The sequence below is a fragment of the Trichomycterus rosablanca genome, chromosome 7 (genome assembly GCF_030014385.1).
Source record: "Trichomycterus rosablanca isolate fTriRos1 chromosome 7, fTriRos1.hap1, whole genome shotgun sequence".
NCBI classification, from domain to species: domain Eukaryota; kingdom Metazoa; phylum Chordata; class Actinopteri; order Siluriformes; family Trichomycteridae; genus Trichomycterus; species Trichomycterus rosablanca.
Genome location: NC_085994.1, coordinates 11,686,696 through 11,710,211, shown reverse-complemented (window position 1 = coordinate 11,710,211; position 23,516 = coordinate 11,686,696). Strand labels below are relative to the sequence as shown.

At 41.4% G+C, this 23,516-nt stretch overlaps 1 protein-coding gene across 1 annotated transcript; it reads right to left on the bottom strand.

Moving 5' to 3' along the window:
• Positions 1-738: 738 nt before the first annotated feature.
• On the bottom strand, positions 739-21,962 carry wasa (WASP actin nucleation promoting factor a). The gene is made up of 11 exons (XM_062998981.1): positions 21,858-21,962; positions 13,702-13,842; positions 12,992-13,078; positions 11,514-11,610; positions 11,345-11,371; positions 11,219-11,251; positions 5,776-5,926; positions 5,017-5,195; positions 4,012-4,913; positions 3,807-3,918; positions 739-2,183 (listed from the first exon to the last, which is right to left on the bottom strand). The coding sequence occupies exons 1-11, from the start codon at positions 21,960-21,962 to the stop codon at positions 2,131-2,133; spliced, it is 1,887 nt and encodes a 628-aa protein (XP_062855051.1). The 3' UTR covers positions 739-2,130.
• Positions 21,963-23,516: the final 1,554 nt, after the last annotated feature.

Genomic DNA, 23,516 nt, shown 5'->3' with positions numbered 1-23,516 from the left:
CCTAAAGACTTGTGACTTGACTCGAACTCTAACCTAAAGACTTGTGACTTGACTCGGACTCTAGCCTAAAGACTTGTGACTTGACTCGGACTCAGTGATGTATAAAGTACCGAAAGGCCATACTTGAGTAAAAGTACAAGTATCTAACCAGAAATGTACTTTGATAGAAGTAAAATTCACCTTTTAGAATATTACTTGAGTAAAAGTCTAAAAGTATCTGATGTTTAATGTACTTAAATATCAAAAGTAATTTGATATTAAATGTACTTAAGTATTAAAAATAGAAGTAAAAGTAAATGCTGTTAGTATAAATGGAAGCGGTCATTTAAATATAAAGATTGTTTTTTAAGCCAGTAAACCACCTTAACAATTAACCTGTTTTCTTCCTTTCATCTGAACATGATTTGTGCCAATTCATGATCATAATTAACTGTTCACATCACCTGTTTACAATCACGTCATTATTTAGTTGTTTTAATTTATTACTAGCCCTAAATGTTCTTGTTCCAACGTTTTTAGAATGCGAGTCGATGTAAATGTAAGAAACACTGCATCTATTTTATTTGCATTGTCTATACTGTCCCATTTTTTTATTTGGGTAGTATATTTCAATAACAAAAAAATTATTTTGGCATAAGTCATTTAAAGCATTTAAGCCTAAAAAGAAAGAAAACTTTATGTACTTTAAATGATTAGCTCTTTAAAATGAATTATTGACAGTATATAAGCATTAATCCACTTTGTTTAATAATTAGTGAACCCAACTTTGGAAGCAGTTACAGTAGGTTAACACAGTAGGTTGTGTTTTCAAATCCTGGTCACCACTCTTGACCCATAATCCACAACTGTTCAGATTAATTTTAAGTAAATAGCAAAACATGTATTAGTTACAGTCAGTAATGTATTTGCATAAGTTCTAAATAATTAATGCAGCAGATTTGATTAATTGCTCTTTAAGCTCTGCCAGGCCTCACCACACATTTAAACAGGGTTAAGATCTGGACACTTCTCCCCTTTTTCTCCCTTTCAGCGCGTCCAATTTACCCAATTGCATCATGCTTTCTCTCCGCCTATGCCGATCCCTGCTCTGACCGAGGAGATCGAAGCTAACCCACAACCCCTCCGACACATGAGCAGCAAGCCGTATGCATCTTATCACCCACACATTGACGAGTGTTGTGCCACCTAACGTTGTGTACGGAGAGACACACCCTAAGAGCACTCTTTCCTCATCTCTGTGTAGGCGACTCTAATCAGCCAGCAGAGGTCGTAATTGCACCAGTCCGACAGAGAGAGACCCACATCTGGCTTAGTTCCGCCCATCTGAACAACAGGCCAATCGTTGTTCATGTGGCCGCTCAGCCTCAGCTGGCAAGGCAGAGCTGAGGTTCGATACGATGTATTTGAGATCCCAGCTCTGGTTGCAGCGTGTGTTTTTACCGCTGCTCCACCTGAGCGGCCTGGACAAGAGTTTTTTAAATTTTAAAATAAATAGAAACTTTCTTATTAGTTCTTCCAATAACTCAAACAAAGGTGTGTAATTTTTCATCCTCAATCTCTATACTGTGATTCCTGTTTTTCCTGTTAATCCTGATTGGATCTCTAGATATTGCTGCTGTGTAGTGTGACTGTAGTTTCATGTTCTCTTCTTTATAATGGACTACACTGCTCTTCATGGCACAATTAGTGCCTTTGAGATGGTCTTGTATCCTTTTTTCAGTATGTTCCTCTCTAATTTAGACTTAGTCTGCACATTTTTGTACATCAACTGAAAAAAGTATTTACTTCACATTTTTAATCTGACACAATGAAATTAAATTCATCCTGCTCAGGGTCATAGCACATCCAATGGGCGCAAGGCAGGAAAACCCTAAACAGGGCACCAATCCATTGCAGGGCTTCTCTAGTAAACTGCTTCTTATTTAACATAAAAATTACAACAAACGTAATCTGTACTTTATTAATAAATGAAATAGTTTGTAATAAAAGTCTAGATTTGTAGAAGTTATGGATGTTACAGTGAGATTGTTAGTCCAGTGTGTTCTTTTCCTTCATGTACATTTTCAGACAGTGATTGTGATTTGCACCAAAAGATGTTTATTGGGATGCTGTCCTTCACTTGAACTTATCTTAGTCCCACTCATCGTCATCATCTTCCTCATCATCAAATTCATCTTCATCATCTAGAGGAAAAAAAATGTAATTAACTTTAGCATAGGCTGATCCTACTAAACTGTCTTAACCTCATCAACTCCAAAGACCTGTAGGCTGGTCTTAAAATCAATCATATTCATACCAGTCAAATCGTAACAAAAACGTGGAGATGAGTGGTGAAGAACCTGTAAAAACTGCAGTCCCCGAGCTCTTAATGATTTATATTTATGCAAATTATTTTAATTTGATTAACATTGTTAATCAAATGTAATTTTTTTTAAAAGATTTTTGCTGTGCTAAGATTACCAAACCAAATTATTCAACTTAAAATATACAACTACAACAAGCAATTTGGATAAGCCTGCAGAGTTTTGGGACACAGTACTATTGAGTGACAAATCACAACTGGAACTGGTTGGCCTTGGTGGCTGGTGAATCATTTACATTTACATTTTCGGCATTTAGCAGACGCCTTTATCCAAAGCGACTTACAGTAGTGTCACATTATATAGTCTGAGCAATTGAGGGTTAAGGGTCTTGCTCAAGGGAGCAACCTGGCAGTGATGGGGCTTAAACCAGCAACCCTTTGATTACTAGTCCAGTACCTTAACTGCTAGGCTACAGCTGGCCTGAATCAACAGATTATATGGCTCAAGAAAGCCAAGGTTTATGAGAAGAAGAATATTATCCCCATAGTTAAGCATAGAGGTGGGTCAGTAAAGAAATGGAACTCTTGACTGTGTGACTGGTATCATGGATTCACTAAAATACCAAGGCATGTTGAGGAGGAATGTTCTGCCTTTTGTGGTGAATTTGAACCCTGGTGATAATTAAACTTGATCCCAAGCCGCTTCTATTTCAACCATAGCTTGGTTAAGCAATCAGTCCTGGAATAGGCTTGATTATCCAAAGAATTTTCTTGGAGTCTCGAAATTTAAATCAAATAGAACTCTTGGGTGGGATTCAAAGAAACCAGCAGCAGTATTGTGAACCTGTTCTTATCTGTGAAGAAAACAAGGCACCAATGCAAGACCTGTCAATTCTAGTGTTCTCTGGTGAATGCCAATCGATCTGTATGGTGATGGGCTGTGAGCACTGGTGCCATTAGAGGATGTCGGGCAGTCATGCCACCCTTGTGGTGGCTGAAACATGCACAACAATATGACTGGAGGTCATTTTGTAAGGCTCTGGCAGTGCTCTGCCGGGTTTCTCCTAGCACAGATAACAGCCCTGATGGTGGGTTGATGCCCTACTACAACCTCGTCCAGCTTGCCTCATGTAACAGCCTGTGTCCTGGTATCTCCTCAATGCTCTGTGTTCGGAGACTGTGCTGGGAGACACAGCAAACCTTGTGACGACACATATGAATGTGCCATCCTGGATTGCCTGGGCCATCTGTGCAACCTAAATGGGCTGCAGGTACCACCTCATGCTACCAGTAGTGACAAGGAAACTAGAAAAACACAAAACTAGAGAAGAATCAGTCAGAAAAGATAAGGAGAGAGTAATTGTCTGTGGCCACCACCTGTAAAACGGATCCATTTTGGGGGGTTGTTTTGCTGTTACCTCTCTAGTGGACCTGTTGTCACTTTTATATGCACCAAATGAAGTGAAATTGATTCACAATCGCTTATACATGAGTAGTTTAATACCTGAGGGGCGGATGGCTTGACTTCTCTTCTGCATGACCATCATGAGGGCTCCTACTATTCCCTCTTCTGAATCCCCTGTGGCAGATGGGGGTGGATTGGGGTTGGCGGTTACCTATTAAAATAATTTATATTTATTTTAGTTTCAATTAAACCACATTATCACTGACATTTCTTGATGCAAAACAATCAAAATAGCTATTGTTACCATTTTGAGCTTTGTTCCTAAGCGTATCTGGTCCAGTAATGCTCCTCTTCCTCCTTCTCCGCCACTGCTGGCTACAGGAGGAGCTGGACTGCTTCCTAAATTGGGTGGTGGTGGAGCAGAAGGTGGTGGAGCAGAAGGTGGTGGAGGAGGTGGTGGAGGAGGAGGACCTCCTTTGCTGGAATTAACTGAAACAGGTGGAGGATATGAATCCATGTCTGAGGAATACTGGTCATATGTTTGAGGATATGTTTGGGAGTCAAATGAAACAGGGGGTGGTGGTAGGTCTTCACACTCTGGTGGTGGGAGAAAGTCAACTGGAGGAGGAGGAAGAAACGTTTCAGGTGGTGGAGGTGGCCGTGAATGACTGCTTGGAGGTGGGGGTAAAGATCCAGTTCGTCTTCCTGGTAGAGATGGGGGTGGAGGTCCACTTCGTCCTCCTGGAACTGGAGGCATGGATCCATTATGACCTCCTGGAACTGATGGTAAAGATTCTCTACGTGCTCCTTCAGGAAAGGGTGGGGGTCCACTACTTCTTCCTGGAGGAGGAGGGAAGGGTCCACTACGAGAAGGTAGAGCAGGCAAAGCTCGTTCTCCTGGTACAGGGGGCGGAGGGCCACTATGCCCACCTGACACTGGAGGTAAGGAACCACCTCTTGCTGGCATGGTTGCAGCAGCTGGTGGTTGAGGTAAAGCCCCTTTCCGTCCACCTTGTGTTGCTTGGCCTGGGGGTGGTGGTAAGGGTCCTGAGCGCCTTACAGAGGACCTTGGGGTTTCATTAAACTGTGTTCCTCCAGGAGGAGGGGGTAAGGGCCCTAGACGAGGCTGAGAGGGAATAGGAGCTGAAGGAGAAGCAGTGTTGAGAGAGGTCCGACGAGTGCTGGGAGGTGGTGGTAGAGGACGTTCTGCAAAGCAAGCATGTTCAGAAACATGTTCAGTCTTTAAATAAAGCAAATGCTGATGCAACAAATGGATTGAAATCAACTTTTATATTAAAAAAAACCTCACCCTGCTGATTCAATTCTTTTTTAACAGCGTCCATTCCACCGGAGCGCTCAATGACATCATAAATGAGCTGAGAGGTCTCTGAGTCATTCATGTCTGCCTCACTGATTCCAGCACGCGACAGCAACTGCATCAGGTCCGGATCTATGCTGTTGGTTTCCATACCAACATGACTAACATGACTGAAAGATAAATCAAACTTTCATTAGCACAACATAACAATGTAGAACACTTCTGGGTCCTAAAAGCTTGTTCAGCAAAAAATCTATTTGATGCCGCTCAGGTGGCGCAGCGGTAAAAACACATGCTGGAACACCAGAGGTGGGTTCTCGAATACATCGTATCCTGCCGCCGGCTGGGCTGAGCAGCCACATGAACAACAATTGGCCTGTTGTTCAGATAGGGGTGGGATATTAAAGCCGGATAGAGACTCTCTCATAACTAATGCAATTACGACCTCTGCTGGCTGATTGATGGCGCCTGCACATAGACGGGAAAAGAGTGCTGTCAGGGTGTGTCTCTCCGTACACAGTGCTGATCCGCATTGCAAAACTCGTCAAAGTGTAGGTGACAAAATGCATACGGCTGCTCCCCACGTGTCGGAGGGGGTGTGGGTTAGCTTCGTTCTCCTCAATCAGAGCGGGGATCGGCATTGGTGGAGAGGAAGCATGACGCAATTGGGCAGTTGGACGTGCTAAAAAGGGAGAAAATGCATAAACAAAATATGTTTACAAAAATCTATTTGATAATTTTCTCACTTACGTAAATCCACTGGGAGCTCCAATTAACTCCTTGGATATTTTAGAGCCCTTCTTTTTGTTTTTTTTCTCCTTCGACTTTTTCTCTTTCTTTGATTTTGATGGGGCTGCTTGATTCTGGATGTTTTCCAATGGGAATGGACTGTTCCCACCATCTAGTTTGAAAGAATATCAATCAAATTTTCATTTTCACTAAATTAATACAAAAAAGCTTCAGATATTTGGTTTATATTAGTTTTCTGCCAGTAAAATAACCCCATATTGATCGTCCCATTGATTCTTTTGGATGAAACATACTTTAAAAAAACACAAATTCAGTAGGCGGCTCAGTGCCACAGCTGGTACAATAATTGCAGCACAAAAACATGGGCTCTTGGGACCTCGGTAGATTTTAATGGACCACCTGCTGTACAGTACCCATGGGTGTGAGTGAATAAACGTAAGAATAAAAGTGATTGGTGCCCTGTTCAGAGTGTATACACAGCATCCAGGTAGCACTAGACCCACTGTGACCCTGACCAAGATAAAGCCATTAGTAAAAATAAATAGGTTTTTTCCCCCACATATTTCACCCCCCATCTGAATATTGCCAGGTGCCCTGTTGCAATTCTTTTGCTGTTTGTAACACCTCTTTACTGGCAGAGGAGGGCTAAGACTGTCATGCACCCTCTCCAATACACATGCAGTCGACACCACATCTTTTCATCTGCCAGTGGCAGAGTATTGCAGGAAGCAGTACTATACATGGAGAGATGCCATTATTTTCTTGAATACAAGTATTTTTGTTTCAGCATGTTCCTATTTTCCTTTAGTTAATGTCAAGATTCGGATGCTGATTGGTGGATCAACACTGATATCATCCTAGGAGACATAAAAGGTGACGCTAACAGATATACTGTAGATGGCTGACTGCCCCATCCCTTGTCTCACTTATGTTCGGATTGTTGTTTTTGCTTGGGAAATCTTGTAATATATATAAAAAATAACTAATACTGTCACTTGTGACTTTTAAAAATGTTACAAATATCAGTAAAGTTTGGCTGTCTTAAACTGTCTGGACTGTATGCATGTTACAATTCTCTTCACATCCTTAACAGGCCATATTAAGTTCGCTCTAATTTTAAGAAATAAAAAAGTATTGCAACACCACCACCAGTGCAGGTGCCTTGACCAGACAGCTGAAGTTGCAGTTGTACAGCAGCCATGAAGCCCATTTTACCTTCCTCTAAAAATTGTATAGCAAATTGTATCCATTTGGATGCCCAGTCTGATCATTAGCACTGTTTGGGTCTGAGCTTAAGAGGTTAAAATCTCTGTGGTGGCGGACTACTATTTTACACAACTACAATAACCTGAGTGCTCTTTGTTTTTCTCCTGTAAAATACCTCAATAAAAAGTGCACACTGAGGTGCCCAGGTGGCACAGTGGGAGATTCCGCTAGCATACCAGCACTGAGATTCTGAACTGACACGTTTCTGCTAGGGCGGAATGATCGGACTATGTGGGTGGGATCTTCAAACGCAGTGTAAGGACCCTGATTTGCAGATAGAGAGGCACCTGGGCAGAATGCATGGGTGGTAAAGGGTTCTGCTAAGGGCTGCACGTGGGTTCGGAGGAGGCGTGAGCAGCAATAGGGATCCCCCAGCAGTGGAAGACAAATTGACTACAGTAATTGACAAGTAATACTATAAAAATAGTTATGGTTTTATGTAATTATTAAAATGCCACTTAAGATAATGTCCCATGAAAATGATAATCAAATATGAATTGTGCCCTGCAATGAATTAGCACATTGTTTCTCAACCTTTTTTCAGTCACGGCACCCTTTAAAAGTATGCAAAATCTCAAGTCATCCCAGTCTAAAATGTATTAAAGAACTTACACTCTGCATCCCTCAGACTGCTAACACACACGCACACACACCATAAGATGCCATTTAGGGAGGAAGGGGGAAACGTGACTTACTTTTAATGGGAAACCTGAGCCTGGGATTATGCACACAATCGCCCTATTCTGGCAGGGATGGATGAGAGGCAGACATGGAGCTCCTGGTCCAGAGCCCTCAGTCGCTCCCTGTACTTGTTCTTGATGTAAGTTAGGCTCGAAAAGCTCAGTTCGCGCCATGAACGAATCAGATTTAACATAATTAAACAAGTTTATAGTTTATTTCATAATTATTTGTCATTATACTAAGAGCACTGCTTCTTTTCTGCATGTTCTCTCTGTAGGTCAAACTCAAAAGAAGCTTTATTGGCATGACAAATAAAGACATTCGTATTGCCAAAGCAAGTTACAGAGAAATAATAAAAATAACAGTAAGAAAGAACAAATAAATACAAAACAGTTACATGTGCAAAAAATATATAAAATAGAATAAAATATTAATAAAAACAGTGCAAAATTATAATATTAACAGTAATGAGGTAGTAATACCGATCAGTTTGTGTGTGTGTGTGTGTGTGTGTGTGTCTCTCTCGCGCTCTCTCTCTCTCTGTGTGTCTCTCTCTCTCTCTCTGTGTGTGTGTGTGTCTCTCTCTCTCTCTCTCTCTCTCTCTGTGTGTGTGTGTCTCTCTCTGTGTGTGTGTGTGTCTCTCTCTCTTTCTCTGTGTGTGTGTGTGTGTCTGTCTCTCTCTCTCTCTGTGTGTGTGTGTGTGTCTCTCTCTGTGTGTGTGTGTGTGTCTCTCTCTCTCTCTCTCTCTGTGTGTGTGTGTGTGTGTCTCTGTGTGTGTGTGTGTGTGTGTGTCTCTGTGTGTGTGTGTGTGTGTGTGTGTGTCTCTCTCTGTGTGTGTGTGTGTGTCTCTCTCTGTGTGTGTGTGTGTGTGTCGCTCACTCTCCGCTCTCCGTTTTCGGATTTGAATTTCGACAATAAACAGCTCTTATTATGACTGATTAATTCCCTCTACTGATGGAAGTGGACTGGGTGGATTACAGTCTGAACGGCGCAGAAATAAAAATATATATATATAGCGGCTCCCAGAGGCGCGACTCGGTTCCTTTTGTTTATTTTAAAGAGTCGTTCAATAGAATCGGATCGTTCACGAACGACCCATAACTATCGGAATATTTTCGACGGCACCCCTGACGAAGCCAGACGGCTGGATCAGCACCCTGTCCAGGGTGTGTTACTGCATCGCCAGTGATTCTACAAAAACAGGAATTACAGCAAGCCTCACCAGGATAAAGAAGTGGTAAAAAGATGAAAATGAAACAGAAAATCAATTGTGTAATTTCTAAATGAAGTGAGACATTAAGCTATTCATTATTCATTAATTTATCTATCTTTTTTTTCTATTTCTTTATGCATTTTCTCCCATTTTTCTCCCGATTTAGCATAGTCAATTTGCCTTTCACTGCTGGGGATCCCTGATTGCATTCGAGGAAGATATCCTCCGACCCGTGCGCAGTCCTAGCGGACCCCTTCTTTTCACCCATGCACTCTGCACAGGCGCCTCTATCTGCTAATCAGGGTCCTTGCACAGTGTTTGAAGACCCCACCCACATAGTCCAGTCATCCCGCTCTAGCGGACATGGTAGCCAATTAGAGTCTGCTGCAGGTACTGCCAGTTATGCCCGCAAGATGGCGCCCAACCGGTGGCAACGCTGAGTTTCGAACCGGGTGTTCAGAATATTGGCACTGGGCCGCTCAGGTGGCGCAGCGGTAAAAAGAAACGCACTGCAACCAGGGCTGGATTCTGAGAAGCGTGGTATCGAATCCAGCCTTGCTTTACCGGTTCGAAGCTGAGTGGCTATATGAGCAACGATTGGCCGGTTGCTCATGTGGGGGGTGGGACAAAGAACCGGATCTGGGTCTCTCTCTGTCAGAATGCGATTGCGTTCTCTGCCGGCTGATTCGAGGCGCTTACACAGAGATGGGAGAGGGTGCCCTTAGGGTGTGTCTCTCCGCATGCAACGCTAGGTGGCGCCAAACTCGTCAATGTGTGGGTGGCAAAGATGCATCTGGCTGCTGCTCGTGTTTCGGAGGGGATACGGGTTAGCTTCAATCACCTCCGTCAGGGCAGGGTTCGGCATAGACAGAGAGGAAGCACGATGCTAATTGAACAATTGGATGCGCTAAAAGGGGAGAAAAAGGGGTAAAAATTAGAATATTTAAAAAAAAAAAAAAGAATATTGGCACTGGTGTGCTAGTGGAATATCCCACTGAGCCACCTGGGCGCCTTCATTTATCTATCTATAGCAGCCTTTCTCAACCGGGGTGCCGCGGAACCCTGGGGTGCCGTCTGGCTTCGTCAGGGGTGCCGTCAAAAATATTCTGACGTTACTGATATTATGAAATAAATTTAAAATACAAAAAGGTCAACTTATCATGAAAATGTTGAACATTAGCCACCTCAAACATCAAAATTTGTCTCACATGCCCCTTTCCCCATGCTACAACGTCAACGCGGGGGTCAGCACGATGCATTAGGAGAGCGTTGTGTGAAGCACATGAACTAGCAAGGAAAGGTTTTTGAAGAGAAAGTCTCCAGAATCAGGTAACTCTGAATCTGAGCCATCAACTTCTTCATCCAGTGGTAGCTCAGCAGCGAGGGTAGTAGAACCAGCAGCAAGACAACGAAAAGACAGTACGATGATAGCTACTTGTTGTATGGTTTCATCTTTACCGGGGATCCATCATGCCCTCTTCCTATGGGCCTGGTATGTGGTATGAAATTGTCAAACCAAGCAATGGTTCCAAGCATTCTAAACTTAAAATACACCTGACAACAAATCATCCGTCAATAGCCAGCAAGGATACAGAGTATTTTATTCGTTTGAAAAGTCAACACAACCGACAAGAGCAAGTGATGATGAAGTCCGCAAAAGTGTCAGAGAAAGCACTGGAGGCTAGCTATTTAGTGGCCGAGATAGTGGCTAAGGCTAAGAAGCCACACACGATTGCGATTACCTTTCTCTATGACATATTTGTGCAAACTGAGCTTTTCGAGCCTAACTTACATCAAGAACAAGTACAGGGAGCGACTGAGGGCTCTGGACCAGGAGCTCCGTGTCTGCCTCTCATCCATCCCTGCCAGAATAGGGCGATTGTGTGCATCATCCCAGGCTCAGGTTTCCCATTAAAAGTAAGTCACGTTTACCCCTCCCTCCCTAAATGACACCTTATGGTGTGTGTGTGTGTGTGTGTGTGTGTGTGTGTGTTAGCAGTCCGAGGGATGCAGAGTGTAAGTTTTTTAATACATTTATAGTAACTTTATCCTAATTAGACTCAGAAACGTTTGGCACATGAAGGTGTAAGTACGACATGGACACACTAACTCACACCTAGGTGCAATTTAGTAACTAATTGCAAACTAGTAACTAGTAACTAATCCAGTTTTTGGAAAGAAACTTCTCACACAGTGATTGGGCCCCAGGGCCCATTTGCTTTGTGCTACTTTACTTACTGTGCCTTTGTGCAGGCTTTAATAATAATTATTATTGTTAATTACCATTTGAAGATGATAAAGGAAATCCATCATGATCTGAAAAAAAGAAGAAAATAAAAACACAATTAGGTCACTAAAAACACAAGAATACATTCTCTTTTAGTCAGCGATGAAATAATTCACTCTCACCTCGTTGGCTTTTTCGATTGCGCTTCTCTGAAGACAAATAATAGAAAAATATAAGCTTATTTGACGTTAAAAATCATTATACAGTATATTCTGCGACTGTCATTATATTTAATGTAAATGTTCATTTTAATTTAGTGTTTAGGTTGAAGACCTATGTGTTTAAACTGACCCAGTTGTTTACATCTTTGATTGATCTTGTCATCCACTGCATTGAAAAAGCGGTCAGCTTCTTGCTCATTTGCAAAGTTTAATCCCACCTGACAGTCCTGAGAAAACAAGTTACAGCTTTTAAACAGTGAATTCACGTAAGAACTACAAGGACCATTGACAAAAAGAGTATAATTATTATTTTTTAAATGCATTTTCTCCCTTTCTTTCTGATTTTTAGCGCATCCAATTTTTACCCAATTGCATTATGCTTCCTCTTTGAGGAGAGGAGAGCTTGTGCAGTAGCCGACTGCATCTTTTCACCTGCACGAGGCAAGTTCATATGCCAATCAGCTTTGTGCACGGAGAGCCACAACCTGATCAACGAATTATCCCTCGTCTCTGTGCAGACACCATCAATCAGCCAGCAAAGGTCGTTATTGCATTAGTCATGAGGAGTCCCTATCCAGCTCACCCTACCCTATGAACAACAGCCAATCGTTGTTTATGCAGCCGCCCAGCTCAGCCGGATGCAGAGCTGAGATTCGATACGATGTATTTGAAATCCCAGCGCTGGTGTGCTAGTGTGTTTTACTGCTGCGCCACCTGAGCGGCAAGACTAAAATTATTAAAAGATATTTGTTTTACATGACACTGGTTTTCAACTTGAGATTACCTGGATACCAGAGTGCCTGGGTCATGGTTTATTATTTAACCCAATGTTTTCCAACTTAGTGAATGAGTATGTTAATTCAAGACATATAAACAGTGAATTCTGATGTTTAAAATTGCAGTCAAATCAGATAAACTACTTACAGGGTGGTAACATCTTGACCTGCCATGCTTATACACTTAAAACCAGTTCCTGTGTCTCATCAAACATCCCAACACCTGAGCAAAATGCTTTACAAGCTGTACTCTATCATACTAGCTAGCGCTGCCTTAAGCACCCTTCTGTTCTAGAGTTTTTCCTTTGAATGATATTCCAGCTTTGTAGGTTGTCTAACTGCTGCTGTTTTTCTAGGTTCTGTTGTTTTGCCCCTCTGAATAACATTTGCCAGTGGATTAAGTGGCTGGTGAAGTTGCACCCAAGCAGTGTTTTGTTTGTTTCCTGAGTTTCCTGGCTCAGGTTGCGTGTATATTTACAGTGTTTCTCTGTTCTTGTAATGTCGTTGCCTTCTGTCTTTCCTCTTCTTGGGTTCCTCTTCAGAATTCAGTTGATTTAGTTTTATTTCTAACGCTTTATTTTGTTATTTAGTTATTTAGTCTTCCTATTTTAAAAATTTGACCACTGGTCACTGTTACTAATACACTGTAGAAATTCAGATTACTAAAATGCAAGTAGATCAATGCCATAATCAGTTTTTCTGGTACATGTAACCTGGTTAATTAACAATTCCCACCCACTATTTCAGTTATCAATCTGGTCAGGTCTAACATGCTTACTCTGGGACATTTTAAGCCAGACAATGCTGATGTCCTTACTGACTGAATACTTACATCTGCATTAAACGTGTGGAAGAACGACCTGGCTTTGCAGTAGGTGAACTGGTTATAAATCTCCTGCTCCCATATAAGTTTACTCGCCTGTTGCAGAGGCACAAATCTCAGAATTAGATCAGATTAGGTTAAACTCAACAAATTTATAAACATACACATTTAACATTAAATTGTGTGTAATTAAACAGCATAATTCTGCTCAGTTGCTAAATTCTGGATGGATAATAAGAGGCATTTGTTAAAGCAGTCTTTAATTTAGTTAAAAAAGCACATTTGTAGAACTTTCTTTACAATTTAAATGTACATTATGGTTTAATTTTAATTAATTTGGTTTAATTTATTATAACGTAAAATGTTATATATGTATACAGCATTTTACTTGATAATCAAGTCACTAATTGGCCAAGAATGCAGAGTATTTGTTCATCATATTTTGTACATTCTTATTTCTAGTCCTTTTTATGGCTATTTATGAACACCTGTTAGTGTGGTCAAAAATGAGATGAAACATGTTTGCCTCATTTTAAAGCCCAGGAGTCTATATGGACATTTTCTTAAGCCACCCCATTCTAGAAATCCAATTGTACATATGATACCAGTGACCTTACATTTCTATGTATTTTGTGATATTGATGATATTGGAAGCATGAATGTACATAAATGCACTAAGATGATGTGACTTATCTTTGAAATCTCAGCGTTCACATTACCTTAATATCAAAGAGTCGGATGAAGTAAGACCTATTGGGATTATCTTTGACAAAGCAGAGAATGCCTGTATGCTGCAGAGTCCAGATGGAGGGGCTGTGTGGCAGTGCCATGAACAACTGCACCACTGTTGTACACATAGGCTGGAACACATGAACACACAGGAAAGTATTAATTGTAAATGCAACACCTGAAACAAACAATTCTTTGGACATTAGTAGCAAGACCTTTATGAGTAAGATTGTACTGTGGTTCCTGATCTGAAACAGAGGTGGAAAGTAGGGCAGCATGGTGGCTCAGAGTGTTCCAAACAGCAGCATGGTTCCTGGGAGGGCCTGGATTTAGATTTAGATGTCTTAGAGAGCCTGGTATGTTCTCCCTATGTCTGCATGGATAAACTCTGCGTAGTATAATTTTCTCACCACTCCCCAAAACATGCAGAAGGTGAACTGTCTATTCTGCTCATTCCTGTCTATTTAACAGTAGGTCTAAAGGCTTTGTTATGTTACATTGCACATTTCGTATTTATTTGTTTTCATTACCAGGTGACCCATAATGTACCCGTGATTAATTTGGTTACCCTTCTTGATCAGGGACAAAGCAAACTAGAGCTAGATAATATAAGCATGCAATAAGTGGTTACATGAAAAACATATAAAAACTTAAACAGGACTACCTAAAATTCAACTGCATAGGAGCAAATTGAAAATCACCCTGCTGTTACTGCTATTGTTCACTGTTACCGTGGTGTATTTGTGGCTCGTTAGGCATCGTATGATAGCTCTGGATATTGATGCCTACCATATTTTACTGTAGAGTTATTAGTAGGCAACTTGTGCCACAAGTTTTGTGATCTTAGTGGTTAAGCTACTGGACTAGTAATCATAAGGGTGCCAGTTTAAGATACACCATCACCAGGTTGCCACTGTTGAGCCCTTGAGCAAGACCCATAACCCTCAATTGCTTGGACTGTATACTTTGGATAAAAGCATCTGCTAAATGCTAATAATGTAAATGTACAAGAATCATAAGTAGTAAAACCATAATAGACCTAATTTGTTACTGAATACAAGACAGAAACCCACTAGGCATCAGAGGGTAGCACACTCTATATGGGCAATCTATGGGCAAATTAGAACACCTGGATGTTTTGGGAGTTGGGTAGAAACCCAAGTACACACAGGAAACCCCACCTAGACCCAAGCAGACACTGACCAGAAGAGAGAATTGAACCCAAGTGCCAAGGATCCACGTTGCTGTGTTCCACATTTAATGATTTACGACAGCGATCCCTCAGTCAGTTGTATATTACCCATAACCGTTTACTGTATGTGGCAATGAAACTACATCTGTGCCACTGTTCCATCCAGATTCAGTCAAATTCTTGGTTTACTTCTGTGTGCTAACAATAGAAATGTACACAAACTGAACAGATTTGGAAATTAGCTTCCATTAGGGTCATCTTAAGCAGTCAGTTATGCGACAGTGTTTAAAATGGTGGTAAACAAAGTGAAGTATTTAAAACTTTTTTTTTTTACTTTGATTTCGCCGCTCAGGTGGCGCAGCGGTAAAATAAGTACGCTAGCACACCAGAGTTGGTTGGGGTTTCGAATACATCGTATCCAATCTCAGCTCTGCCTTCCGACTGGGCTGGGCGGCTGCATGAACAATGATTGGCTGTTGTTCATAGGGGCAAAAAGTCAGATCATAGGTCCTCATAACTGGTGCAACTGCGGCCCCTGCTGGCCATGGTCATGGCGCCTGCACAGGGCTGAGGAATTATGCTGATGGGGGTGTGTCCCTCCGTACACAGTGCCCGTCAGTGTATGAACTCGACTCGTGCAGGTGAAAAATGCAGTCTGTACTGACTGTACGTGCCGGAGGGGGCACATGTCAGTTGAGAGGCATCCTCAGTCAGCGGTGAAGGGTCGAATCAGTATAGAGGACGCAATCAGGGTAATTGGACATGACTAGATTAGGGGAGAAAATTGGGGGAAACAAAAAAAACAACAACCTTGATTTCACCAAGCCCTAAGGCAAAAATAAATGGTGCATTACTCCTCTCCAGGCATCACTAATTCACCTATTACCCTCTGGGCAACTTAGCACTCAGTTCCCCTACTGACATGTTTTTTTTGGATGTGAAAGGAGACCCAAGTGTCTATAATTTGAATAAGTCTGCTCTAGCGAATCATCTGTCTCATGGTTGATGGGTGCAGAACAACAACAGCACACATTATTTCACCACTTACATGTTTAACACTGTTAGTTTCAAACATATTCAATGTGATTTAATGTTCAATGTTTGGTTTGTCAATTATTTACTTTCATTTACCTCTGATTTGGAACTTTGACCCTAAAAATGCACACAAACAAGAGCACACACCCCATTGTGAGCACATACCCCATTCTGTTTATTAACCAAATGCATTGAAGGACTGTTTCTGAGTGCACTGTTATCAAAGCATGACAGGAAATGTCTAGTGCACGCTTCCTCTGTCACCCCTGCCCACTATACGTAAATAGGCACTTGAGATGAATAGCACGACTGTTTCATCTTTCACACCTCCAGCCATGTACGTAGCTCAGACAGCAATACAATCAGACCACAGTTTCTGCACAAAATGGCCGTTGTGATTAGATCGACTGTATGTATTTACAGAGTATATAGATTTCCAATTAACTATTGTATTTTGTAAACACATACACACTTACAGTTTGATGCCTGCAACACACTTACAAAATGTTGTGACAAAGGCGTGTTTTGCACTGTGTTTCATCACCTTTCTTATTAATGAGACTTTTTAATGGTTGGGGACACTAATTATTGAAGTTTTGCATGTGGATTTCTTTGCGTTCTTACTTTTTTTTACATATATATTAGGGCTGTCGAAGTTAACGCGATAATAACGCATTAACGCAATCTCAATTTAACGCGATTAAAAAAATTAGTGCCATTAACGCAAATTCTAGTTCATGTTGATACTTGACTGGTAGAACAAACGTTTTAATGTCGGACTTGCCACCGTTTTTCATTTGCGGTTTGTTAACATAATGTAACCGATCGTGGTAGTGATGCACTTGCATAATAAAGAAATAAATACACGCTATATTCACAAGTTGTCGGGAGCAGAACACTTTATTACACTTAATTAACTTCTTCTTCTGTACCGAATACCGGAAAGCTGAGTCGAGCACGTTAGTTCATGAACTATGGAAGCCCCAAAGGGTCAAAACACACTCACTTCGTGTAGAAACGTCCATCAAACCATCGTCACGATACAACCACAGACAAGTCTGATACAATAACTACGCCTTATCCCACCTAAAGCACCGCTGATCTACAATGTTTGCTGATGGAGAAATTCTAACCTACAATCTGACATTTACTGCCTAGTATGTGAGTGAATAAAACTCCCTTACAGTTTTCTCTTGTCCCAGCAGTTTTTAACATCAGTACATTTAGCATAAAATGTGTTCACCATTTTAATTGTAACATTTCACTTAAAAATCCTTGTTTTCTATAACATTTACACCGATTTTTTTTAATGCGATTAATCGCGATTAACTATATGAAATTCTGAGATTAATCGCGATTAAAAATTTTAATCGTTTGACAGCCCTAATATATATATATTTTGTTTCTCCCCCTTTTTAGCGCGTCCAATTGCTCAATTGTGTCATGCTTCCTCTCCACCAATGCTTATCCCCACTCTAATTGAGGAGAACGAAGCTAACCCACGCCCCCTCCAACACATGGCAGCAGCCGTATGCATCTTGTCACCTACACTTTGACAAGTGCAATGCGGATCAGCACTGTGTACAGAGACACCCTGACAGCACTCTTTTCCCGTCTCTGTGCAGGCGCCATCAATCAGCCAGCAGAGGTCGTAATTGCATTATTTATGAGAGAGTCTCTGTCAGGCTTTTTTAATATCCCACCCCTATCTGAACAACAGGCCAATCGTTGTTCATGTGGCTGCTCAGCCCAGACGGTAGGCAGAGCTGAGACTCGATCTGATGTATTCGAGAACCCAGTTTCGGTGTTCCAGCATGTGTTTTTATGCTCTTACTTGATACAAGACCTCAGAGTTCATGGTTGCTGTTGTCTGATTCTTCTCTTCATGATTTACCATATATACTGTATATATACAGTATATATTATTATTTTTTTTCTCCCTTTTTCTCCCCCTTTAGCGCATCCAATTGTCAAATTTTTTCATGTGCTTCCTCTCTGTCTATGCCGAACCCTGCCCTGACAGATGTGATCGAAGCTAACCAACATCCCCCCCGAAACACTGGCAGCAGCCGGATGCATCTTTGCCACCCACACATTGATGAGTTTGGCGCCACCTAGCGTTGCATGTGGAGAGAGACACACCCTAAGGGCACCCTCCCTCATCTCTTGTGTAGGCGCCTCTTAATCAGCCGGCAGAGATCGTAATCGCATTCTGACAGAGAGAGAGACCCACCCCCTCCGGTCTCCAATCCCACCCCCCCACCTGAACAACAGGCCAATCGTTGTTCATATAGCCGCCCAGCCTTCGACCGGCTGAAGGCAGAGCTGGATTCAAAACGACGCACTTTCGAAATCCAGCTCTGGTTGCAGCGCGTGTTTTTACTGCTGCGCCACCTGAGCGGCTATGATTTACCATATATTTTTAATAGAAGACAGATCTGGACAGCAGCCAGGCTGGTCAAGCACACACACTCTGTGTTTACAAAGCCACGATGGTGTAGCAGAATCAGGCTTGGAACTGTCTTGTTAAAATAACCATGAACTTCCAAAAAAAAAGGCATCGCCTAGATAGAAGCATGTCTCTCTAAAATCAGAATATACACCTTATCATCAATGGTACTTTCACACACATTCAGGTCACCCACGCTGTAGGCACTGATGCACCCCAATACCATGACATGACATGTTCTTGGCTTTTGCTGATAACAGTCTGAATGATCCTTTTCATCTGTGGCGTGGAGAAGTCAATTCCCTTTTTTTCCCCAGAAAGCTGAAATATGGACTTATCTGACCACAGCACGTTTCCACTGTCTTTCCGTTCATCTGAGATGAGTCAGAGTACTCTGTGGTGTTTCTGCATAGAATTGATGTCTGGCTTTCTCTTTGTGAGTTTGCATTTCTTGATGCAGTGATAGACTGTGTTAAGTGACAACAGTTTTTCGAAGTACTTATAGTATATTTATCACTGTAGAATTCAGAGATTTCTCCAAATTCCCTAAATCTTTTGACAATATCATGTATGGTAAATGGTGAAGAACCTTAATTATTTGTAATCATGATCCTCACCTGTTACCAGTTCAACAGGTAATTGTTCTACACTCACTGTCTATTTGATCAGCTCCACTTACCATATAGAAGCACTTTGTAGTTCTACAATTACTGACTGTAGTCCATCTGTTTCTCTGCATGCTTTGTTAGCCCCCCTTTACCATGTTCTTCAATGGTCAGGACCCCCACAGGACCACCACAGAGTAGGTATTATTTGGATGGTGGGTCATTCTCAGCACTGCAGTGACACTGACATGGTGGTGGTGTGTTAGTGTGTGTTGTGCTGGTATGAGTGGATCAGACACAGCAGCGCTGATGGAGTTTTTAAACACCTCACTGTCACAGCTGGACTGAGAATAGTCCACCAACCAAAAATATCCAGCCAACAGCGCCCTGTGGGCAGCGTCCTGTGACCACTGATGAAGGTCTAGAAGATGACCAACTCAAACAGCAGCAATAGATGACCAACTAGGTAGGAGTGTCTAATAGAGTGGACACGGAATTTAAAAACTCCAGCGGCGCTACTGTGTCTGATCCACTCATACCAGCACAACACACACTAACACACCACCACCATGTCAGTGTCACTGCAGTGCCGAGAATGATCCACCACCTAAATAATACCTGCTCTGTGGTGGTCCTCTGGGGTCCTGACCATTGAAGAACAAGGTGAAAGCAGGCTACAAAAGTATGGATTACAGTCAGTAATTGTAGAACTACAAAATGCTTTTATATGGTAAGTGAAGCCGATAAAATGGACAGTGAGTGTAGAAACAAGTAGGAGGTTTTAATGTTATGGCTGATCAGTGTATACATACACACATAAATATTAGTTAGTCCACTCAATCCACTTTCAGTAATAATTTAGTAATAATTAACCTGAAACCTGACAAACCTGGCTGATAACTGCTCTAAAAGACACCCAGCATGCCATTGTGTGTTTGGCACAGAATTAAGGATGTATCGTTGTATCATGTAGCATTATGCAAAAAACCTAAAGAGGAAGTTCAAGTTTGGCTTCCCTATTAAAATAATGTAACCACATGCAAATATTTTTAAATGTGTAAATTGGTGCTGTTACTGCCACACACAGTTTAAGACACACACTGTCCCGTGTATTTTAAACCTGGTGTGTCAAATCAAAAAGTTGTTTACAAACTAAAAAATCTGTGAATTAAAAAAAAAATTTGAAAAAAATGCAGGAAAATGTTAGAACGTGTGTGTTGGCCTTTTAAGCATTATTATTATGTGTTACCTTAATCATGTGGGTCATATATAGTAATAGTTTCAGTAGATGATGAAACAAAGCATGTACCCTTTTCTCTTGAAAAACATTTCTGCAATTCTGGAATGTTTATATATTTTTGTAGTCCATATTCATTTTAAGGGACGACATTATTACACAATCAAATGAAACCAAGTGACATAGAACAAGTGTGCTTCCACATTTTATTTGCTTTAACATTTATTACTGTTATGATAGTTACATTTATTGCCAAAAACTGTTAAACTACATACTCTAGCTCTCTGTGTAGTTACCAGCATTTAAACCACAGTTGTTTAGACATTATAATTACATGAGGTGCTTATAAAACATGATTACAACGTTATGCAGACTTTTAGTTTTATCTCTAATATGTTGTTACTTTAAGCAATACACCAATACCCTATTTTTTTTAAACCAATTTTCTTATTTAGGGTAATTGCATTTTCCAGAAATCACAGGCAGAAAGGCAGAAATACCCTGCATAGAGCACCAAATCATTACCTTGACCCATCCCCCCCCTTCCTCAGACATATCCAATCATGTTTGTGTAGTAGCCCGGCCGGCCGAGAGCACAGCTGAGATTTGAATCCAGATCTCAGTGGTGGTGGGCCAGCGAAAAACCCCAATGGAAAAAGACAGAGTGCCAAAACTAAACTGAATTAAACCTGGCATCAACCTGGCATCAACCTGGCATCAACGCTTAATGAGGTGCAGGGATCGTCAGTTAAAAGAACCAAAATCATCTGCCTCTCCATTCTCACTGCTGGCTCCAATGGTATAAAGGGCAGATGATTCATAAACTTCAATCTTATACTTATTTGGAAGTTCATATTTTACATGACTGGCTACAGGGCACCCAGGTGGCACAGTGGTTAATTGTGCTACTCCACCACTGCTGGGGCACAGGGTTTGAATCCCTAGCATTGCACTGGCTGATAGCAAATACAGACATGATTGGCAAGGCCTGTGATGGATTGAAGTGTGTTACTGCATTGCTCCTAGGGATTTTAGGGAAAACTACAGCGACCTACAGGATGAAGCAGAGGTGAAACATGAAAATTGAATGGAAAAAATTGCTAAAATGAAGCCTGGCTGTGTTTAAATAACCAAATTACCAATTAACTTACTAATGTCTAAATGGTTGAGTTACCAAGAAGGCAATTACTGTAAACATATTGATATTAGTAATTAGTAAAGCAAGTTCATTTTGAGTAATTATGTTTGGGCACTCGCTATAGCTCATCTCAGTGCTATCAGAAGGCTAGACATTGGCTGCAAAAAAGATGACATGACAACAAACCAAACAACGACATTTTTCTATTAAAATGTAATAAAATGCTTCCTTACAAGTTAATGACAGCTCTATTAAATACATTGGAAATTTAAACAAGTGAGTTAGATAATCAGGGCTATAATTATTGTGAAAAGAAAGCATAACATAACTGAATACCTAATATATCAGCAAGGCTCTTATGTTACTCATTTTATGAATTTAAACATACCCACTACAGTAAAATCAGGATGGTGAATTAACCCACTACAGTTGGTTAATTTAAGTTCCTGCCCCTCATAAAAATGTAACCCACCAGAGCCCCTGTACTCACCACACATCTCCTGCCCAGCAGATCAATCACTTGTTCATTCTCTTGCGGACTCAGCAGAGAACAGCCCGTGCTGTCCTGACTTTTCTGCTTTGACCCACGCCTCATGTCCTACCACTAGCCCTCAGACCCTGTTTTAGACTGCTCAAACGGTTTCAGAACCACAAATGCCGGCAGACAGGATCTCCGTCTTTCTGCTCATCAGACCCCACACAGCACAAACAGGTTTCTCTTCCTACTTCTCACCAGCGCTTAGTGGCTTTTTACAGGAAGTGGACGAGTACATCATTTTTTTCTTTTGTTGTTTTCACATGTTCGTTCTGCATTGTTATAAATGTATCAGTTTTGTCTAAACTTAGTGCTAATATACACTGATCAACCATCTCCTTGTTTCTACACTCACTGTCCATTTTATCAGCTCCACTTACCATATAGAAGCACTTTGTAGTTCTACAATTACTGACTGTAGTCCATCTGTTCTCCGCATGCTTTGTTAGCTCCCTTTCATGCTGTTCTTCAATGGTCAGGACTCTACCAGGACCACTACAGAGTAAGTATTATTTAGGTGGTGGATCATTCTCAGCACTGCAGTGACACTGACATGGTGGTGGTGTGTTAGTGATTGTTGTGCTGGAATGAGTGGATCAGACACAGCAGTGCTGCTGGAGTTTTTAAATACCATGTCCACTCACTGTCCACCCTATTAGACACTCCTACCTACAGGTCCTTCTCAAAAAATTAGCATATTGTGATAAAGTTCATTATTTTCCATAATGTAATGATAAAAATTAAACTTTCATATATTTTAGATTCATTGCACACCAACTGAAATATTTCAGGTCTTTTATTGTTTTAATACTGATGATTTTGGCATACAGCTCATGAAAACCCAAAATTCCTATCTCAAAAAATTAGCATATTTCATCCGACCAATAAAAGAAAAGTGTTTTTAATACAAAAAAAGTCAACCTTCAAATAATTATGTTCAGTTATGCACTCAATACTTGGTCGGGAATCCTTTTGCAGAAATGACTGCTTCAATGCGGCGTGGCATGGAGGCAATCAGCCTGTGGCACTGCTGAGGTGTTATGGAGGCCCAGGATGCTTCGATAGCGGCCTTAAGCTCATCCAGAGTGTTGGGTCTTGTGTCTCTCAACTTTCTCTTCACAATATCCCACAGATTCTCTATGGGGTTCAGGTCAGGAGAGTTGGCAGGCCAATTGAGCACAGTAATACCATGGTCAGTAAACCATTCACCAGTGGTTTTGGCACTGTGAGCAGGTGCCAGGTCGTGCTGAAAAATGAAATCTTCATCTCCATAAAGCTTTTCAGCAGATGGAAGCATGAAGTGCTCCAAAATCTCCTGATAGCTAGCTGCATTGACCCTGCCCTTGATAAAACACAGTGGACCAACACCAGCAGCTGACATGGCACCCCAGACCATCACTGACTGTGGGTACTTGACACTGGACTTCAGGCATTTTGGCATTTCCTTCTCCCCAGTCTTTCTCCAGACTCTAGCACCTTGATTTCCGAATGACATGCAAAATTTGCTTTCATCCGAAAACAGTACTTTGGACCACTGAGCAACAGTCCAGTGCTGCTTCTCTGTAGCCCAGGTCAGGCGCTTCTGCCGCTGTTTCTGGTTCAAAAGTGGCTTGA